The 22,029-nt window shown below is 37.5% G+C and overlaps 1 protein-coding gene across 1 annotated transcript in view; it reads left to right on the plus strand.

Annotated features, from left to right (window-relative positions):
- cfap74 (cilia and flagella associated protein 74) overlaps positions 1–22,029 on the plus strand; it is a 68,658-nt gene that overhangs the window by 11,974 nt on the left and 34,655 nt on the right. The window contains exons 7-22 of the mRNA XM_079896241.1: positions 1,071–1,244; positions 3,000–3,110; positions 3,245–3,347; positions 5,003–5,160; positions 5,243–5,420; positions 7,829–8,029; positions 9,157–9,315; positions 10,491–10,609; positions 12,521–12,587; positions 14,027–14,116; positions 14,198–14,356; positions 15,116–15,218; positions 15,682–15,779; positions 16,215–16,337; positions 16,449–16,570; positions 18,988–19,116. Coding sequence (XP_079752367.1) covers positions 1,071–1,244; positions 3,000–3,110; positions 3,245–3,347; positions 5,003–5,160; positions 5,243–5,420; positions 7,829–8,029; positions 9,157–9,315; positions 10,491–10,609; positions 12,521–12,587; positions 14,027–14,116; positions 14,198–14,356; positions 15,116–15,218; positions 15,682–15,779; positions 16,215–16,337; positions 16,449–16,570; positions 18,988–19,116 — 2,094 coding nt within the window. The remainder of the gene's footprint in view (positions 1–1,070; positions 1,245–2,999; positions 3,111–3,244; positions 3,348–5,002; positions 5,161–5,242; positions 5,421–7,828; positions 8,030–9,156; positions 9,316–10,490; positions 10,610–12,520; positions 12,588–14,026; positions 14,117–14,197; positions 14,357–15,115; positions 15,219–15,681; positions 15,780–16,214; positions 16,338–16,448; positions 16,571–18,987; positions 19,117–22,029) is intronic.

A 22,029-nucleotide genomic window follows, 5' to 3' on the forward strand; every position in this document is an offset into this window, starting at 1 on the left:
TGGAAAGCTTATTTATTCAGCTGTCATGTGATATATAAATCTCAATTTCAAAAAATGTACCCATGTGACTGGTTTTGTGGTCCAGGGTCACATATAAGAGTCTGTTTGTTCGAAGATTCGGTTTTTCTAAACCCCTCCTTTCTGAGAGCTGCTCTGCTCTGATTGGTCAGATTGCCCAAAATCAGATTGTGGTTGGTCGACCGTTTACAGCGTGTGTCGGTAATGAAACGACCATTAGCATAACTGAATTTCAGCTCTGGATCTTCCTCAGCACTGGATATACAGTAAAGTGATACGAACAGTAACGATTTTTACCGTATCAATTCCAGCAAGTCTCATCCTTATGAAGTGCATCAAAGTGGATTTGCTTTGTCAGCAGAAAACAGCGTCTTCTCGACATGAACAACACGAACCAAACTCAGTGTTTGAGGGTCAAAGTTGGTGTTGTTGGTGATCAGCCAGTGAAGGCTACAGGCCACATTATGCAAATTTGTAACAACCCTACAGAAAGTGAGACTGGAATTGCTGATCGTTTCAGGCAGTTCAGAATCGATTATTTCTTTCAGGAGAAAATAACTTGTAGTGCACTTTGGTCTTGAAAACCTTGCAGAGATTTTACATTCACAAACAGCTTTATTACACACTACATGAAAGGTCATATAGGGGTATTTAAAAGGTCACACTCTACACTAGTGAATCTCAAACTAAGGTTCACGATGTGGATAATTTAATTTCGCTCTCAAATAACATTTAAAAACGAGTTTTGTTATGAAGGGACAGAATCGACTGATTGAATTGTGGGAACATAATTTTTTCAAACATCCTTTTGAACATTGGTTTTATGTCATTATTAATTATTTTTTATCTTAGTATCTGTTCTGGATGTATTGGGGAGGAAGTGTTGAGTTGTGTATTTTTACAGGAGTTCATCAAAAAACTCTCTTATTTCATTCAAATAAGTAAAATCCAGTTTTACACAGCATGATTTAATCTACAAACCAGGGTTGCCTAACAGAAAGCCTTTGATATGCTGTTGTTGGGGATGTATAGTGTAATTGTGTTATTTCCAGGCTGGAGCTGTGTCAGGTGGAGGTCGAACTGGGTCGCTTCTTGGCTCTGCGTGAGGAGCTTGAGCTGGAGGAGAAGAACGTCCAATCTCAGGACAAGAAGAAACAAAAGCTCAGACTCCAGCGAGAGAAGAGCGTTATCAAACAACATAGACACAAAGCACAACATGACAAAATGTAAGAGTTGAATGTGAAATGTGCCACACAATTGCACAACGCTTTTATCACATCCACTCCAGTTTGCCGTTAAATGCAAGACATGTAACCTGAGCCATTTAAGGGGCAGTGAGCGCTTTCTGAGAAATGCTGTTGAAAATGGAAATCAACATCCAAACACACGACTTGGTGAATATTTGTTAGGGTGTGTTCACTCTTGGCATGTTTGGTTGGATTAAAACGAGCTCTGGGACGATTGCTCTGTTAGTGCAGTTCATTTGAATAAGTGTGACCGCTGCCATCTGAACCCTGGTGCCACCAAACAAACAGACCGAGACGCTGAAAAGATGAGCCTCGATCCGCTTCCGAATGAACTCTGGTGCGGTTCAACTGAAGTTCAACTGTCAGAACTGCTTCTCCTCACAGCAGATCTGTGTGTGTGTGTATGTGTGTGTGCGTGTGTGACGGAGGGATTCCTGTCACTGTTTTGACTCCTTTACACATTGTATAAGCTCTGCACGAGTTCTCAGTTGGTCAAAATACCATCATATGTAGACTATGCACATACAGCATGGACGTTCGGGAAGTTCTGTCTTGAAATATACAGAATAAAAGCCAACCAATCAGGTTGTGAACATATCCCTTCCCTATGCCTTTAGGTTCAGTGCTAAAAATGCCAATGTGAACACTAAGCAGACCAAGACTAAACGTTTCTTCTTTTTTTGCCTGGAGTAAACGAACCAAGCAAATCGAACTACAAGTGTGAACATACCCTTAGATGTCTGTTCTGTGTGTGTGTGCTGAAAACAATTTTAATTATGTAACTGTCAACTATGTAAATATTAGAAAAAAACAAAGTGGATTGGTCCGATCCATAGAGCGCCACCAGAGCACTTTTGTAGCCAATCAGCAATAGGGGGCGTATCCGATCGGGATGTTGGAGGAGGGAGAGAGAGCAAGAGGAACATCTGCAGAAAGACTGATGGCTGAGATATTATCAAAGAGTAAATGGTCACATGAATATAATTGGATATATAAAGGTTATAATTAGTGTTAGGAGTCACGTTAATATTGGAACAGCTTTCCAGCGCTGGAGAGACTTTAGAGAGCAGGAAGGCCTGAAGGTCTTGCTCTGTTCCTGCTCGATACGTGAGTAACTTTGGTATTTGCTATGTTTCATAGAAGCAAGATATACTGTTGTTGAATCACAGCTGATTCATCCATATTTGCACTAGCTGTTAGTGGTTGCTTGAGTTGCATAGTTTGTCTTTCTATTGGGGGCAGAGCAATGAAAGAGGGGGGTGTTTGTGTGGGTGTCGATTCCAACTATCAACATTGTTTCTCAGTAATCACATGCACCTTTAACAGTCTAAATCAAATCACAATTAGACTTATTGCTGAATTGTCACATGATGGATGGTAAAATAAAAAAAATCACAGATTTTCAAAGGAGGCAATGCAACACATTTGATCATATTTTAAATTTAGTTGAATCTTGAATCTATTTTTCCTTGCCAAAAGAACAATTTTAAGTAAAAATTGGTTCATCGACTTAAATATTATTTAAAAAACAAAGTAAAGAGTCTTTACCTATAACCAGCAGAGAGAATGGCCTCTGGTTTTCTAGTCAATTTGTAGAAAAGCCTAGAAACCCTATAGTACCTCCACAGACCCCGGCATCATGGCGGCGAGTTGTAAGTGGGCAAGCACCACTTGAAAATGTTTGTTTAAATTTTTCCGGCAACAGTGTTTTATCCGTATAATCTCCTGTGACAGTGAACGTGACAAGGTTTTACAAGAGCAGGCAGAAGTCCTCAGGAAACAACAGGAACAGGCTCTTGCTGGCCGTCTCAAAGCATCTGTCTACCTCAAGCAGACTCTACAGAGGTGAGACATGTACATGCACAGTCTGTATAACTTGTATAAAGTCAATTCTCTGCTTTCATTTTAGTGGCCAGTCTAATAAAGTGCATTTAAAAGAAGATAGTATAAAACTTATTCTAAGTGCCCTTGTGTTGTAGGATGAAACAGAAAGAGAATGAGGCTAAAGAGAGGAGGAAGGAGCTCATGAAGAAGAGGCAGACCGCAGTGATGACGCTTAAAGCCAGTTTCGCTGCCAGTCAGGTACAGTCAGTCAGTCGGAAGGGTTATGAGTTGAGTTGGGAGTTGTGTCGTGTATGTGAAAGGAGAACTAGAATTGTGCAGTATGAATAAATCGTAATATGTGTGTAATGCTTCATGAGGCCTAGTCAGCCTCAGCTCAAACAAATAACATGGAGCCACCTCTTTGTAGGCTCACCACCTGCAAGGAGAAGCTTAGGTGCCAATGTGGTAGATTTTCCCTTACGCACCTGACTTAAGTTTAACCAAGTGTCCCTGACACCTGCAATATTACACTCAGGTGACTTCCCCTCTGACTGCGTTGGTTTACGCCTAAGAGTAGATACTCTGACCGCATAAAATGCCTAAGAATTATAGTTACCTGAGCACATCTAACCTCATCTAAGTGTCTCAAACTGAGTCGAATGACGTCTCGTTCCTTTTTGAACACCATCACTTGTGAATAATGTCTCTAGTGTTTGATTAACCTGGTGCGCAACAATAACTAGACAATCCAGACAATGCCTTCGGATATGCTTTAATCACGGCCGGAGGATCTCAGACCAGTTTCAGAGAGAATCCCACCAGCAAAAAGAGTACAACAGTTTTTATAGAATAGGAGCATGGCAAAGGTGACATGATTCATTACATCATTTTCCTACAACATGATTGGTTCTTCATATGTATAATCCAGCAAACCCTTCTGTTACTAGGTAGATGTAATTTCTTGATTTACTTAACTTTGTTTCTCAAAGTCATCGGTTTATATATTTAAACATCTGTCTTTTGTTATATTCGGAGATGATTCACTGACTGACTGACTTTGACCAAAGTGTTTGGAAACATTTAGGTTTCAAAAGCATATGAATGCTATTCTTGCAAGGAAAAGAAATGTTAGTTTTTGATTAATTTAAAAATCCATCACAACAACTAACAGCAACTATAGTCCCTTGCGGACAGGAGCTTGGTTGCGGAAACAAAGTTTTGCAATATTTTCTAAATGTCAATAAAAAAACTATTGCAAAATGATGGCGTTTCCATTAACCGATGTTATGCGAGTAAAACGTATGTTTTTGCTCTTGCGATCTCATTCCAAAAATCATGACAACAGATGTTGGTAGGTTTAAGTATATTGCAGCCCAAGCACTAGCCATTATTACTAATGGAAGGAGACAGAGACGTGTTTTCACAGCATTAATGTCAAGGAAAGACCCTTATACTGAGAGCGGTTGAGTGTTTGAGTGTTTCTCCCTCCTTCTGCTTCAAGATCTTGAGAAATTGTGACATTTCGTTGTTGTTTAGAATCCAATATTCCCGTAATTCTTTTGTCTTTTATGAGCTTAATAAAGTCTCGTCTTCTATCCAAACACACCACGTCATCTTTAAAGAATGATCGACGTTTCTGTACACCAGTTTTGCGAAATATTCCTTTTTCGAATTGCCTGAAAAACCTCCTCATGCGAGCGTAAAAACTTTTTTGCGATACATGGGATTTTTTTGTGAAATTGACGTGTTTCCATTGGCCGTATTTTAAATTCTCAATTTCAATTTGCACAATTTGAAGGGTAATGGAAACACAGCTTATGGTATGTGTATCCGCAGCAGCACTGGACAAGTATTGCTGGGCGAGTATTTGCATCTGCGTAAGCCATTGATAGATCTTCTCTCCATGTACTTAGGAAACGATGTGTGCTAGAAAACTACAACAGAAAGCCCATGAACAGAAACAGAGAGAGCAAGAGCAACACATGAAAGAGTCACTGGAGGCCAAAGGATTGAACAGCTTTGAACACATCCACCGACTGAGAGCGCAGGAGCGCTTCAGGAAGAAAAATGCGTGAGAATTTCCCATAAACATTTGATGTGAGTCTTTAAAAGGTTTGAGCTGTTTTTCATATCTTCTATCTTTTTCATTGAAGGGAATTTGAAGATAAACGGAGAGTGGGGCAAATAGAGATTGTGGCTAAATTGGTCTCGGAAAGGAATGTGATGGAGAGGCGTAGAAAATCTCCCGTACTGACTCTGAGCCATGAGAAAAAACGTGATGAGAAACTCTTGCAGGACATTCTGCCTCCATCTGCACTTACAAGGAGAGAGGTACCAGTGATCGTGAGCGTGACACTCATTATATATGTTTATCAGTAAAAAAAATGAATGAAATGATTGTATGTTCTGTGCTCCACAAAGAGAAAGTAAAGTAAGCTTATGAATGATGCAAGTTTGTCTGCAGAAGTAGAGATCGCATTGCATAATGCCATTATAAACCAACATGTGTCTAAACCATCGCCCAAGACTAGTCATCAATTAGATAACAAAGAAATAAAATGAGTAAAGAAATGAAACCAAACACCTTGTAATCACTGTTTACTTGGCTTACATGATGGAATATCATACATCTCGCAAGTTATTTTGACAAAAACAACATGTAACCAAATTCAAGGTTATTTTGTCTAGAAGTGTGTTACTCATAGCCGGACTATATCGGGTCTATAGTTAACTGAGACGGAGAAATGACGGCTATTGCTTGCTGGGATGTGTCTGCAGTATATTAAAAGAATCTTATCATGAGGCATCACTATTTCAATTAAATTGAATTACGTTTATTTGTACAGTGCTTTTCACAATACAGATAGTTTCAAAGCATGTTGAACATCGTTCAAAAGAGTGTTTCAGTGATACAATGCCATTTGGCTCTAATGAACAGGGAATCTAGTATGAAATCAAGATATTTCCTTTATTCTCTCTGAGCCCCATTGAGCAGCCACTGGGAACTGTGTGGAGAGGTGTTGGAGATAAAACCTTGAAAGGAACCAGACTCGTCTGAGGCCACAAGATAAATATCATGTAACAATTATAATGCATTATTGGGTTGGTAAATACAGCTTGTGATTATAATGATTGCAATAATAGGATGATATTATGGAGCTGGTTAAGTCTCTCATTTCCTCAGGATGAGCATCTCTAGATAGAAAAAGGAAAATAAAGGTAGAAGGACTGGCTGCTGTTTGTATTAAAGGGGTGGTATAATGCCCTTTTCACAAGATGTAAAATAAGTCTCTGATATCCTGAGAGTGTGTGTGTGTGAAGTTTTAGCTCAAAATACCCCACAGATATTTTTATACAGCATGTTAAAATTGTCACTTTTTGAGGGTGAGCAAAAACGCACCGTTTTGTGTCTGTTCCTTTAAATGCAAATGAGCTGCTGCTCCCGGCACAGGGGGCGGAGCTTCAACAGCTTGTGTCCTGAAAATTTCAAAAACTTTTAGTCTTTTATGTTCAAACCGGAGTCAGACAAAGATGGAGAGACTAGAAGTGACAACATGTAGACAACCTTTCTGAATGGTTAGTTGATGAATTGATGTAGCTGATGTGTAGTTATCTTCTAGTCATTGATTAGCATATTCTGTCATGATAATCTATAAATCGTGTTCAGGGGGCGGAGTTTATGTAAATTTTAGGGTTAGTGATGTCACTAACCCGGGAGGAATGTGGTGTAGTCTCTACCAGCCGTTTGTTGTAGTCAAAAAGCTATATTTAAGAAAATATCTCCCTTTGCTTTAAACTTTGAGCTTCATGACTTTGCAGATGTTGTTTATGCTCAAACAGCAACATTACACACTAACTAAAGTTAGAAAAGTCAAATCATAATCAACCACCCCTTTAAGCCGGGTTCACACTGTACAATTTTGTCCATGATTTGGCTGTCTGAGAGAAAAGTTAAGAATCCTAAAAGACTTGTCTGATTCTAGGCTAAAATCTGTAGTCTTAATCACAGTAGACACATTAATATACAGCCGATTAATGACCATTGCGATAAAATTTGACCTCAGAATAAATTATTGATTTCATCTGAAATGAGGATATTGATGATGTAAGACATGAGTGTTCTTCATGTGATTTTCTGCTGAAAAATTGCAAAACACCCTTATTTTGTACTGTCTTTTTGAGAACAGGAATTAAGCTCTGTCTGTCCTGAACATTGTATGAGTTTTTAACACTTGACGATTTTCCAAGTGAGCAAGGAACCAAAGAATTGGTCAAATCTTTCGCCAGCTTTTGCCATTATGAAGAAGCAACATCCCACTCATTTGATGCTTTGTCATCAACTCTTCAGTTATTTCTATAGTTAAGTACAGTATTTATCCTACAGTTGTCCCATAGTGCCTTTGGAAACCAGCATACGCTTTAGCTCTGGTTTCGATGTTATGCTCATCAGCCAAGCATAGTAACTGAACAGAAGGTTTCGTCAGTTTCTCTGTGACGTCCTATTTTGTGTACATCATGACAGTATCCACATGCAGCTGGTTAAATAAAGTTCCACAACTCTACAATATTTTAAGTTTTAAAGCCATCCTCAACGAACACTAGTTCTGTGTGCATAACATCATGGGATCACCCAGTCATAGAGTCATATTGTATAGAACTAAATGTACTCCTGATCCCAAATCAAAGATGTTGATGGAAGCAACACTAACAACCACTTTTTCCACTCGTGTTTAATTCAGGAAAAGCATGTAATGTCAAGTCCCAGAGCACCTCGCGTCAGGTCCTTCAGTGACAGCCACAGTGATGTCAGTTCCTCTTCAGACTCTGCAGAGCTGAAGTTTGGAGAGTGTGTAGAAATGGAGGATGAAGATAAAAGAGAGATGAGCCTGGCCCAGCCTGAGTTCACCGGCCTTTGGGAACACAAACACAAAGATGATATGGTAACAATTTCAATAAAATACATAAGCATGTGACACCCCTTAACTGTCACCCCCCTTTTTGAGAATAGTGACAGTGCACCAAACTTAAATGGTTGTAATTCAAAAATGCTTTGGGATATAGACCAATTTTTGGTTTTGGTTTAAAGAAGACACTCAGCAGATTATTTCTGAAGTGAAAGCACTTTTTTTCCCCACAATTTTAGCAAAATAATTTTTACTAAAATTACTATAAAATCAAAGCCATATGTCTAACCAAGTTGTATTCCAAATTTGAAGTTGATATCACAAAAATTGAAGTTCCTGTGAGATTTTGTTTAGGCGCAGAACCAAAAATATCCACCGGTTGACATATACATTCCATTGATTTTTTTTGGATGCATTTTCCTGTAACACATTAATAAAATTCTGTCCAAATATCACTTCTATCACAAAATAGTCGCCAAACATAGATCCTTGAGACTCAGACCTTTCCAACGATATGTGTTTTGTCAAGATTAGAAAAAGTTTTGATTCTAAAGTAGTTAAAATAAATGTTGTAATAGGAAACCTGACGACGCCCACTAGGGGAGGAGCCAGCTAAAATAATTTAAAGTACCATTTCTATGGTAATGCAATGTCCAATTTCAAAATGGTTCTCACAGGATGAATTTTGAGTTCGTAAGCTTTCGAATGTTACCTAATTTATGATGATTATTAAAATATGTGAATACAAAAAAAGGCAATAAAAAAAGAATGCCAAGTTTAGTACAAAAAAAAACCTCTATCCCAATATTCAGAGATTTGATTTCAACAAGTGTAAGCTCTGTTTTGTCGAAACATCGTGACCAGTACTGTGTTTCCCGAAAGCATCGCAAGCCTGAGTAGATCATTGAGACCATCGCCACCAATAGTCTCAATGCTTTTGGGAAACACAGTCTATATCATCACACAATGGACAAACTCTTAACATATGGCTATGATTATGCAACTGGCCCCTAGTATTACTACCTTATTTTTTAATTTACTCTTTCCTCAATGAAAGAGTAATTTACTCAATGCTGCTTTTATAACACTATAATAGAATAAATGTCATTCTTTCATTTACAGCTACAAAATCATTGTTTTTTTTGTCATATCTGTCCTCTTAGGCCACACCAGATGAAAACATTCATCTTGAAACATCTTACACCACCATGAAGACTGACACGAACAAGGGTTTGCTTTCAAAGGAAGCAAAAAAGACTATAAAGGGTAGAGAATCAAAAGGACCACCCTTCATCAGCAAACCAGAGATTATTCTGTTTAAGGTACTGAATGCAGACTGTTTCATCATAATAGCTGTGTTCAAAACTTAGCGAGCTGCCTACCTAGACATCAATCTTGGGAATTGAAGGTCCAATGAACAGAATGTGTCAAATTATAGGAACCGAAGTCGAATGCCTGATAAAATAATTCTTCGCATATTCTCCACTAATAATACAATACCATAATGCATTGCAATGAGGGCAGCAAAGAATTTCCATTCAAGGTGGATGACAATGCTGAGGGAAGTATTTATCATATTATATATTAAAAATGCAGTTTGCGTTTGCTCTCAATTCAGTCATTTGAAGTATGGAGCCACTAAAGGGATGTGGTGGTGGAAAAAATATGAAATGGGAGGAAAAAATATATTTCTAAACTTTTGCGTTTGAGGCTTTGAGCTCTCTTAAAGGGATAGTTCGGCCAAAAATGATATTAAACCCATGATTTACTCACCCTCAAGCCGTTCGAGATGCATATGTCAATCTTTTTTCAGACGAACACATTTTCAGTTATTTTAGAAAATGTCTTAGATCTTTCAGTGGTTATAATGTGAAGCAATGGGGTCCACCTCCTTCAAGTCCCAAAATGTGCATGCATCCTTCACAAAAGTAATCCATCCGGCTCCAGGGGGATAAACCAAGGCCTTCTGAGGGTAATCCGTGCGGTTTTGTCGTAAAAAATACATATTTAAAACTTTATAAATGAAAATATCTTGCTTCTGGCAACGGTCGACGCGCGTTCACGGAGATGGATGCCGGCGTATGACGTAGGACGTAGCGTAGGAAGCGTCGTGACGTAGAACGAATGTAGAGTTTTGTTTTGCTCTGCTCTCTGGCTGTGCTGTCACGTTCGTTCTACGTCACGACGCTTCCTACGCTACGTCCTACGTCATACGCCGGCATCCATCTCCGTGAACGCGTGTCGACCGCTACCAGAAGCCAGTTATTTTCATTTATGTGTTCGTCTGAAAAAAGATTGACATATGCATCTCGAACGGCTTGAGGGTGAGTAAATCATGGGTTAAATATCATTTTTGGCCGAACTATCCCTTTAACTTTTAGACACAGCCATCATCTGAGAAAGTACAAAACTTAATACATTATATTACATCTAATATATTTAAATCATAAGAACTGTAAAAATGAATAAATTGCATGTTTCTGAACTGTATTTGCAGGATTGCGATGTTGGGAAGGTCTATAAGAAGAAAGTCACACTCACGAATGTCACATACGTGACTAATTACTGCAAGCTTTTGGGAGTGTCACAGAATCTTAAAGATCATGTGTCAGTCAGGTAAGCTGCTCTTTTAGCACATCACATAAATATCTAACGTTTGAGGGTTTACAGTCTCATTTTGATAGAAGGGATGCTCTGTTAAAGCCAGAGCAGTTTGGCACGTGGTACTGGCATCTTTTGCTGACTCTCTCTGTTTGTCTTGAGAAGAAGATTCTGTCATCATTTCCAAACCTGTAAAAAGTGTTCAGTTCTCTTACTTACATTTTTTTAGTAAACCCGTTGCCTTAAAATTATTAAGTAAATAAATGTAATGCTTAGGTGAAAAAAATAAGTTATGTGAACTTGACAATTCCACATTACTTAATTTTTTCAATTAATCATGAAGTTTATTTAGTTAATAATTTAACTAAACGGGTTTCCTCAATTTTTTAAGTTCAGTCAACTGATCACTTTTTAAGTGGAACAGAAAAATTTTTCTCTTTTTTTTTTATTTTCAATTGGATCCAATGTTTTTTGGACTTCAAAATAATTTATTATGTGTTCCACAGAAAAAAGGAAACACCTACAGGTTTCGAATGAGATGAGAGTGAGTAAATGATGACAGAATCTTCATTTTTGGCCAAATTATTCCTGAGTATGACTGTCGGAGTGTGTTTTCTTTTGCCTAAGCCAAATTTGAGCCACATTGACACAAATATGGGTAAAAAATATCACAAAGTCAAGTTTAAATATAAGCACCCTCAAATGAAAGCAAAAGCACCATCAGTTGATACTGTAATAATATCATATTGGCGAAACAGATTTTGGCAAATGCTCTAGTGTTTATTTGTGTTTGCGCTCTGGAGAACATCAAAGGTTTCTATTTACAATGTGTTTTAGCAGTGAGAAATGTAGCCAATCACAGACAAGTCTGTTGATCTTTTGAACACAATGGCCAATCAAAGGTGTTTAATTTAGTCAAGTTCTACTAAATTTGACTCGCGAATCCTCTCATTAACAAACAGAGACACGATGCAAGTAAGAGATTCATTATGCAGTGTGTGTTGACAACTTTATTGATTTTAATGGAAAGTTGTGAGATCGTGAACTGAGATGAGTGACAGATTTATAGTGATTGTAAAGGGTTTCGAGGCGATATAGCTATTATCCATTTAATAAATGTGTTGTTTTTAAGAGGATCGATGGGCAATTACACTCTGAAAGTTTCGGAAGTGACATCTACACATAAATGCAGGATTCACTCTTCAAATTGCAATTGAGAACTATAACACGCACAGGACAAAAATATAACAAATCAAAATAGATACGCACAATGTAAATGCAGACTAATAGATTAATAGAAAAATATTCTTATCAATATATTTTTGATATTCGTTTCCAATTATTTGTAAAAGTAATGACTCACTGTACATTGCTGTTGCTTACACATTACATCTGCTCTTTACTAGAGAATCTGCGCTAATTTCAGATAATCAGTGATTTGATTCTTAATTGTCCATCTCACAGTAAAATTCAAATGTGAAGTTTTAATAAACTCGATGCTAAAGTTCAGATTAATGTTTAATTGTCCTTCTGACACGTAAAATTAAAATGTACGACTCTGCAAATCCATTAAAACTAACTGTGAACAACTAATGAATTGGGATTGCTATCGCAACATGCATGTTTGTTATGATGCATAAATCTCAATTTTAACAATGAAAAGTAATACAGACAATGATGCAACAACAATAACGTGCACAGTTCTGATCTTAACATAATTATGTGTCGTAAGCAACATGCACAAACTAGGAATATATTAAACAGTCTTTAAAAAACACATAACATACACGACAGAGGACTGAACAGAGAGTATACATGCAAGAGATTTCAATAAGACACACCTGTACATTTTAAGTTCATTTTGAAATTAGTCCCTATCAAGGTGTTTGCTTTTATTTACTAAGTGTGTGTTGTCTTTTCTTGCAGTTTCGAGCCGCCAGGGCCCATGTCTGCAGGCATGGCTTGTGAACTGGAGGCTATATTTAGACCTTTGGTAAGGTTTCTCCCCACTCCACATCTGGTGTTTGTCACGGGAATAATATATCTTTGCTTCACTCTCTAGGTCCCATGAGATGATAGGCCAGACACAATTAGATGGAATTCTGTTTTAACATTCTGTTTTTATTATATCACTGCATGTGGGTGGAGATGAATCATAGAGAACAGTGAAATTACTCACAGTAACATGGGATGGATTACGTGAGCTGAGTAGTTGCTTTGTCACAGTCTAGTTACATTTTATTTCTAAGGCAAGGCTTATTTATCACATTTCATACACAATGATAATTAAAAGTGCTTTACATAAAAAAGGAGTTAAAATAACCATAAACGAAAATATCATGTGTAAGAAATAAAAATAATCATCGTTTTTAACTAAAGGCTAAAATGCTGTTTCTCACGACCTAAATTACTAAATTCAGGAAAAGTGTATAGCACTTTTCACTATAAACATCTTTTCAGAAAATCATACTATTATATCTATAGTGCCTGATCAGTCACTTCATAATGAATGTATAACTGCTAATTTGCATAAAGTAAAACTTTATTGAGTGCCATGGAAACCCTAGTGAAAAATAAATATACTAAATGTATTTGAAATATATTTATTTTATGCTAAGTATACTACAAATGTTATGTACTTAACATAAATACCTTGTAATTGTACTTTTAGTATACTAAATTGATATACTTAAACTGGAACAACTAATTTTGCACTTAATGTACTTTAGTTTTCCAGAAATAGAGCTGAAGTTCATCTAAAGATATACTGAAGTATATTTGATTGTGCTAAAGTGAAACTATTGCAAGTATACTGTTTAGATACACTTTAAATACTTTGTATTTTGAGACTGATATTATACAGAGATCACACCATCCTTACTAATAGTGATATTAAAACACATTTTATGCTTAATATTAAGAAATGTGCATTGTGCAATAAAGAATTACTCCAAATAATGTTTAATTATAATATATCAGTAAGTCTCAAGCGATATGTCAGTAAATATGTTAATGGATTTTTAGGATACTTAGTATGAAATAAACATATTTTAAATACGTTTTGGTATAGGTTTTTTCACTTTTTCACTTTTTCACATTGCATAGCCTTCAGTCACCAGAAATCACCAACTCTCACTGAAAATTATTGGCTGTCATATTAAGACTTTCTTATGATAGAAATTAAGTGCAGAAATTGTCATAAATGAGATCTGGGCAAGACAAGTGATAGTGCAAACTTAAGAACCAAACACACTTTTCTTTTAATACCAGTTGACTTCCTTTACAGGACAAATTTTTACATCTTGTACACCAAGAAATGAAGTAGATGATCATCATCTCCTGTTCTACAATGTTTCCCCCCCTCTTACTCTAAATATTATGACATTGATCAGGGAAAGCTCCACAGTAATAAATGTTCTATATTTGTTGTAGCTCGATGTGGATTTGGATGGTGTGATTCACTTTCAGTCGGCTTCTGGCCCTTTTTCTGTGGCTATCAAGTGCTCCAAGAAAAAGTGTGAGGTAAGAGTTTTTGCATGGTAAATTACTCTTTTTTTTTAGGTTTTGGTGAGTTGTTAGTCCCATTATTTCCCTTTTTCCCAGATGGTTGTTGATCACTGTCTTGTGGACTTTGGCACTCATGTGGTCGGACAGACGGTTTCTCGAGTAATCACCATGACCAACAGAGGGGCTCTCGGCACTCGTTACACGCTGACCCCCGTCTCCACCGGTCCCCTTCAGCAAACCTTCACGAGCTCACTGGTGAATCACACTGATACGACTGACTGACTGTATAAATCACACTGACTCCTCCAGTAGTGCTGTTGGGTCATAAGTGAACTGAGTGAGGGAGATAGTCCTGTGATTTGGTATCTAGTTATTCTGGTTATGTTAGAGTGAATCTCACAAAAATATGTTCAGTTAGGGTTGCCAACTTTGTACCCACAAAATATGCAACAAAAAGTGGAATAATGTGGCAGTGCACTTTCATTGTGATTTCAGCTTAAATCTAATGGATCCCATGATGCGTGATGTGAGTTTTTTTTAAAGTCCCCCTGTAGTCGATAATTGTATCCCTTAACTCGTCTTTGATCACCAAAATGACATATTTAAAAAAAATTTCCTTGAAAAAAAAACTTCTTGCCTTAAAATATCTTGAATGTAACTCGACACCCTCGCCTCATTTAGTATACGCGGTTCTATGAATATGCAAATGAGCCCTGCCTCCACTCACTCCCTCAGCTCAGAGATCCACTGGTTGACGATCACACGTTGATCTGATTGGTTACAAGGTAGTTTGTGACGTCAGAAACACCAGCGATTTCAAAGCGTGTTTTTGAGACTGTCTTTGGTTCACTGCAGTTTTAAGGAGGAAATACTCAGCAATGCTGTCGACTTATGAATTTACACATGCTTTGTCTTAAAGCAGATTAAAAACACCACATAGACACATAAACAACGTTAAAAGCTGGATTTACACCACAGGGGGACTTTAATATTTTGGTCAATCTTTCTGCCCAGGATTCTGGTAAAAGCGGTAGTTTAGAGATGGCCAATCTGAACGCAGAGAACACAGCAGAAATCCCATCAGGCATAGAGAAGACTCACATTGACCTCGGACCAGGTAACACAATGCTTTTCTCCGGTGGTACAGTGCTTTTTCAGTAATACATTTGAAATTTGTAATATTAGTTGCAAGCCTGTAAAAACAATGACTTCAGTGTTGACATGACTATTTCATTTCAAATAGGACCTGGGTTTTTACTAGGCTCTTTTAACAATGACTCAATCCTTTCTACATCCGGCATCCAAAACATAGTCAGCATAATTACACCGCCTTTTAAGACACCGTTTTGACAGAGAAGTCGATAGAAATGGCGAATATAAAACATGCTTATATTTTATTACATTAGAAAAGCACTGATAGAAATAGTTTAGTCTAATGAAAAATAAAGATATACCACTTTTTCAGGCTTCTTAGCTTTGACAATTGACTGTGACAAATGTATGTGACATGTACGTGTGTGTACGTAACATACACGTATACACTTTGTACTTCTTTTTTAATAGTAAATTCTGTTCAATAGTGTCTCCTGTCAGCAGTCACAGTCCTGATGAGGTTCTGACCGCTGATCCAGGATCAGTGGATAGTAAAGTGGAGCCTACTGAGATTAGCATCGAGGAGGTACAGTATGAACACACTGACCTGTTTACACACATTTAAGAAAGCAAATCAAGAAAGGCATAAATTGAGTCTGGTTCTCAAAGTTTGAATTTTTTTTATTTTGCAGACACATTTATTATTTATCCAACATTTATTAACTCAATGAAGAATATCTGAAGGAATGTGTTTTGGTTTTGTTTTAACTGTTCCCTGTCCCGATTAGACTGAGTTCTGTTTGCTAATTAGTTTCCTTAGTTACTGATTATGTTTACCTGTTGTTCATTTAGTTCTCTTGTTATCTCTGTATATTAAAGTCAGAATATTTGTATAATATTTACACATGGTTTGTCTTAAAGCATATTAAAAACACCACCTAGACACGAATAACATTAAAAGCTGTATTTTCACCACAGGGACTTTAAATGGCAGTGTAACATACAGGTGTTCTCTTTACAGCCGTATGAAGGTGATGTTGGCCCATTTATGAGTGTCAGAATACCCATCATCTTCACACCAACCATTCCAGGAGAGGCAAAATTGGATTTCCAAATCCTATTTTCTCAACCTGGTTGTGAACCGGTAGAGTTTTCACATAATTATAAAAATATATATATATATTTACATACTTTATATTTGCTTTAACAGCTCAAAATATGAACTTGATTTTCTCCTTGTTTTCTGAATGCATAGATTGTGGTTTCAGTTTGCGGGGTGGCCGAGAGCGCTCCTGTGTGGGTGACCAAGCCAAATATTGACCTGAAAATCTGCATGTATGATCGTCTTTATCAGGACAGCATCGAAGTTCAAAGCAGGTGAATTGCACCAGTTCGATTTTTATCAAGACAAGATTCACATTTGCCATTGAATTCCATTGCTGGTGGACTTCTAGCGAAGCACGGAGTCACAGAGCAGCTGTATTCTGTAGAGATCCCCAACCTGACCGACAGTAGGACATAATGCCTGTTAAGTAGGGGTGTAACAATATGTCGTGTCACAATATATATCAATACAGAAATTCAACAATATGTTTTGTGGATAGCTCACCCAAAATAAAAATTACTGTGTGATAAAAATAATTAACTATATATAATGTTGAATATAATGTATAATAATGCAATAGGGGAATATTTGTGTCCTGATAATGCCAAATGTCTGATGTTACCAGTAAAAAGTGGCTGACATTATTTTAAATATATCTAGTCAGAGTAGGGATGCAAATTATCGATTAATTCATTAATCATTAATTGATTGACCTTATCGATCGATTAACGATTAACTGATAAGCGGCTATTTTCCTGAGAATGTAAATTTCTCACGCTATCAATAGTGTCTTTAACTTAAAAAGCAAAATATTGCTTATAGGCTACTGAATAAAAATGCATGTTATATTGCTCAATTGATGTTTTATTGTAACAGTTGGATAATGGCATTTATGTAGTTTAACAAAATAAATTATGCACAGAAAATTAAAATACATAAAAACATAATTGTGCACTGGCTCACCTGTTTCATGTGAAACATTAAGCAACATAAAATACATTTTAAATAAAAATCTACATGGCTTAGCCTGCAATATTAAGCCTACATATAATAATCTATCTGGTAAACTACTTGAATGAAAAACTTGAAACATTAGCAGCAGCAGCACTAATCTCCCTTGGTCTGAGAAAGGTAACAGTAAGATTACTAGACCTGGAAACTTCAAATATAGAACTGAACACAACTTAAATCATCCCTGAGGAAGGTGACAGTAAAATTAGAGGGCGTCCCTCGTTTACACTGTCAGTGAAATGTGACCAAATTCCGATTTTTTGCTCACATGTGACACAGATCCGATGTGTTCTAGACAGTGTAAACAGGAAAAAAACGCATGCATTCGGATATATCGAGATCGGTTTCAGGCCTCATTCATATGTGGAAATAAATCGGATATGTGCCAATGCGACTGTCATGTAAACAGGCAGATCGGATTTTCCGAGGCATTAGGCAAGTAACGTCTCCGCGGTTTAATGACGAGAGAAACCCCGATGCGCATCTGCAAAGGGACAGATGACCCGACAAAATGTTGTGTTGTCGTAGGAGAGGAATGTAGACCCACATTCTCCCACCAGTCCTGAGATCTCTCTCACACACAATAACTGAAGCATATGCGCATATGCGCAATGGTGGCACTTTTCGTCCTCCTTCGCCTCAAATTTGAAATGCTCCCACACTCCACTCCGTTTTGACCGCCTCATGTTTGGTTTCTTTTTTGCCGCCTCAGGTTTGTGTCGGGTCTCTCGCCGCCGGCGAGAATCTCGTGTCACATTCGCAATGTTCAATTAGCCAACAATTAATTTAATTTAATCGAGTAAATTCTTGTCGACAATTAATCGATAATCGATTAACCGTTTACATCCCTAAGTCAGAGTGAAATCATATTTGTCCAAAATAATTTTCAGCTTCAGAATCATGAATATTGTTATTCTGGTGTCTCTATTGTCCTGTGCTTTGGGTTTCAGCACCAAGTCCAAGCCTATTCATTTACACACACAATGTAACACTAAATTTAGCATTGTAATCAACAGTACATTTTAATCAACCTTTTATCATATGTCTTGGAGTATCGCTATAATATCGTATCGTGAGTTTAGTATCGTGATATGTGTCGAATAGTGACACAATTGTACCGTTACACCCCTTCTGTAAAGCAATCGTTACTGCAGATGCCAGTTAAAGAATGTGAATATTTGGTGGTGTTTTTTCTTTTTTCAGGCCCTTTATTTCACACTCTGCATAGTCTGATTATTTAAAGAATTCCCAGGATGATCTTCCATTATATCGGCTGTTCTGGAAGCTTCTTGCTGCTGGCAACATTGGGGAAAATGGGTCGTCTATTCTAGATCCATATGGATAGTGGGGTACTGCATATTTCACAGACCAGCTGATGTGGATCTGAATGGGTGGCATACACAGATCTCGTTTGCTTCTCATATTTTATATTTATTCTGGTTGTGCTTTAATGCTTTAATGAGTTGCTGAGAGTGTTTGGTTGGGATTACACACACATACATACATGGAGATTACATTGTACAATGCAGTGTAATTGTGTTTGACTTTAAATTGAGATTGAGTCCTCTTTCAGATATAATATATTGGTTCTTTCTGTTTAACCAATGTCTTTCTCTTTCAGTCTGTTTTCCTGACTTTTGACAATATGAATATTTGGTGGTGTTTTTTCTTTTTTCAGGGCCAGCTCAGCTCTCAGAGTGACATTCAAGGTGTGTAAAGAGATGAGGAACCACATGTCTATCCTACCTAAAACAGGATTCATCCAGGCCAAATCCAGCTTCAGTGCTCAGCTGAAATTTCTGCCCAGGTAGACCTTGATAACAACACTTAATTTGATAAATAATACTAGACTTAAAGTCTCCCTGTTGTAAATCATCTTTGATCACCAAAATTATATATTTAAACGTTTTTTCCTTGAAAAATAATTCTTCATGCCTTAAAATATCTTGAATGTAACTCGACACCCTCGCCTCATTTAGTATACGCGGTTCTATGAATATGCAAATGAGCCCCGCCTCCACTCACTCACTCAGCTCAGAGATCCACTGGTTGACGATCACACATTGATCTGATTGGTTACAAGGTAGAAACACCAGCGATTTCAAAGCGTGTTTTTGAGACTGTCTTTGGTTCACTGCAGTTTTAAGGAGGAAATACTCAGCAATGGTGTCGACTTATGAATTTACACACGGTTTGTCTTAAATTATTAAAGACAAACATATTAAAAACACCACATAGACATAAAAACAACATTAAAGGCTGGATTTTTACCACAGGGGGACTTGCTTGATGGGGTGACTTTCATACTGTTTTTTCCTGTTCATTTCTCATTGTTTTTTAAACAAAGTTGGTAATTTAGATTAAAAAGGACCTATTATGTTTGTTTCAAATCTGAATGAGTGGATGCACACCGTCTCCTGTTTTTACCCGTATGTCTGGGGGAAGCAGATTCCACTCGCCAATTTTCATTTGTCTTTTCTCAAAGTATCAGGTGATTGGGGCTCCCAAGTTTGACCCCTAGTGTCAGTCATTGACACACGGTCAAATCAAGAGTTGCTCACTGCAAAGTCACATGATGTCCAGTTCTTCCTCTCTGGACGTTTAATGGTGGAGGGATAGTGTAGGGTAGGGTTGGATGGGTAGGGTTCGGGTGTAGTTGAGTATTCTAGCTCCACCCGTCTTAGTCATCTTACTACTGTACATCTACTTCTACAATGCTCACACACCTTAAATACAGTTGTGGTGAGAATTAATGGCACCCCTGGTAAATATGATAAAAAATGACTATAAAAAATAAATCTGCATTGTTTATCCTTTTAATCTTTCATTCAAATAATTTGCAAAAATCTAACCTTTCATTGAAGTAAAATAATTGAAAGTGCGGGGAAATCACATTATGAAATAAATGTTTTTCTCCAAAACACATTGGCCACAAATATTGGCACCCTTTTATTAAATACTTTTTGCAATCTCCTTTTGCCAAGATAACCACTCTGAGTTTCCTCCTATAATGCCTGATGAGTTTGGAGAATAACTGACCAGAGATCCTCCATACAGAATCTCTCCAGATCCTTCAGATTCACAAGTTCATGTTGGTGCTTCTTCTCCTGTTGGTGCCATCAGGTTTTGAATTTTTATCTGTTGATATTTGCTAGAATCCATGATGCCATGTATCTGAACAAGATGTCCAGGACCTCCAGCAAAAAAATAGGCCCACATCATTAAAGATACAGTATATTGAATTGTACACATGGGGTACTTTTTACCCTTGTGTGCACCAAACTCATCTAGTGTGTTTGCTGCCAAAAAGCTCTTTTTTTAGTTTCATCTGACCACAGAAGCCTGTGCCGTCTGAAGTTCCAGTCGTGTATGACAACTGAATATGCTGGAGGTTGTTCTCGGAGGAGCGAGGACGATTTTTCTTGAAACCCTCCCAAACAACATGTGGGGATGTAGGAGTTGTTTGATTTTTGTTTTATAGGCTTCTGACCCCAAGAGTCAACTAATCTCTGCAATTCTCCATCTGTGATCCTTGAAGAGTCTTTGGCCACGCGAACTCTCCTCCTCACCGTCCATTAAGACAAAATACACACACGTCCTCTTCCAGGCGGATTCGTAAGATTTCCTGGTGATTAGAACTTCTTAATTATTGCCCTGATGGTGGAAATGGGAATTTTCAATGCTTTAGCCATTTTCTTACAACACTTTCTATTTTGTGAAGCTCAACAATCTTTTGCTGCACATCAAGAACTATATTCTTTGGTTTTACTCATTGTGATGGATGATTAAGGGAATTTGGCCTTTGAGTTTCCTCATATATAAACTCCTGTGAAACAAGTCGTCATAGCTGGACAATTTCATGTTCCTAGTCATCCTGGTGTGCTAAAAAAAAGGTAAATATTAATGTGAATATACTCATTAATATATTCGTAATTCTAGGGGTGCCAATAATTGCGGCCAACGTGTTTTGGAGAAAAACATTTATTTCATAATGTGAGCCCCCCCCCCCCCCCCCCCAATTCTTTGATTAGATTAGATTGTTAGATTTTAGCAAATTTTTTGAACGAAAGATCAAAAGGATAAACAATGCAGATTTATATTTACAGCCATTTTTGATAATATTTACCAGGGGTGCCGACCACAACTATATATTTAGATTGTCGGTTAGAAAATTAAACCTTATTACCTATTTGACATGAACCATTCCCATCCTTGAAAAATGTAACTTGTATCATAAGAGCATCTCGCAACATAAAACCCTCGAGCCATCAAGAGAATCTCCCGAGAGAAGCATGTGGACATTTAGGAGGAGCTGAATTTGAATGAGGATGCTGAGATATTTTTAAACCTGAACTGTAACGCGCTGTGCTGCAGTGCTGTCGGATCCTGAGAGCGAGGCTGAGAAGTGTGTGTGTGGTGCCCTTCTCCTCGCCCACAGTTTTCATCTGACAGAGCCGAATATTGATAGCTAAGCTGATTTGAGGTCAGATGAAGCCGCATTACATGATAAAAGTTAAAGGAACATTTTGTGGGCCTGACGCGCTGCAGTGGATGAAGTGAAACTGCTTTAATCTGCTTATAGTGCTTAAAATGCAGATTAAAACTGCATTAATAGCATCCGCACCATTTCACTCATCTCTCTCTCTCACTCCTGCGATCCAAACCCACAGATCTGTCTTGACTCCTGCTTATGTAATGCGCTTCACATGGCTCACTCTCA

The sequence above is a fragment of the Squalius cephalus genome, assembly GCF_949319135.1.
Source record: "Squalius cephalus genome assembly, chromosome: 16".
In the NCBI taxonomy this organism is placed as follows: domain Eukaryota; kingdom Metazoa; phylum Chordata; class Actinopteri; order Cypriniformes; family Leuciscidae; genus Squalius; species Squalius cephalus.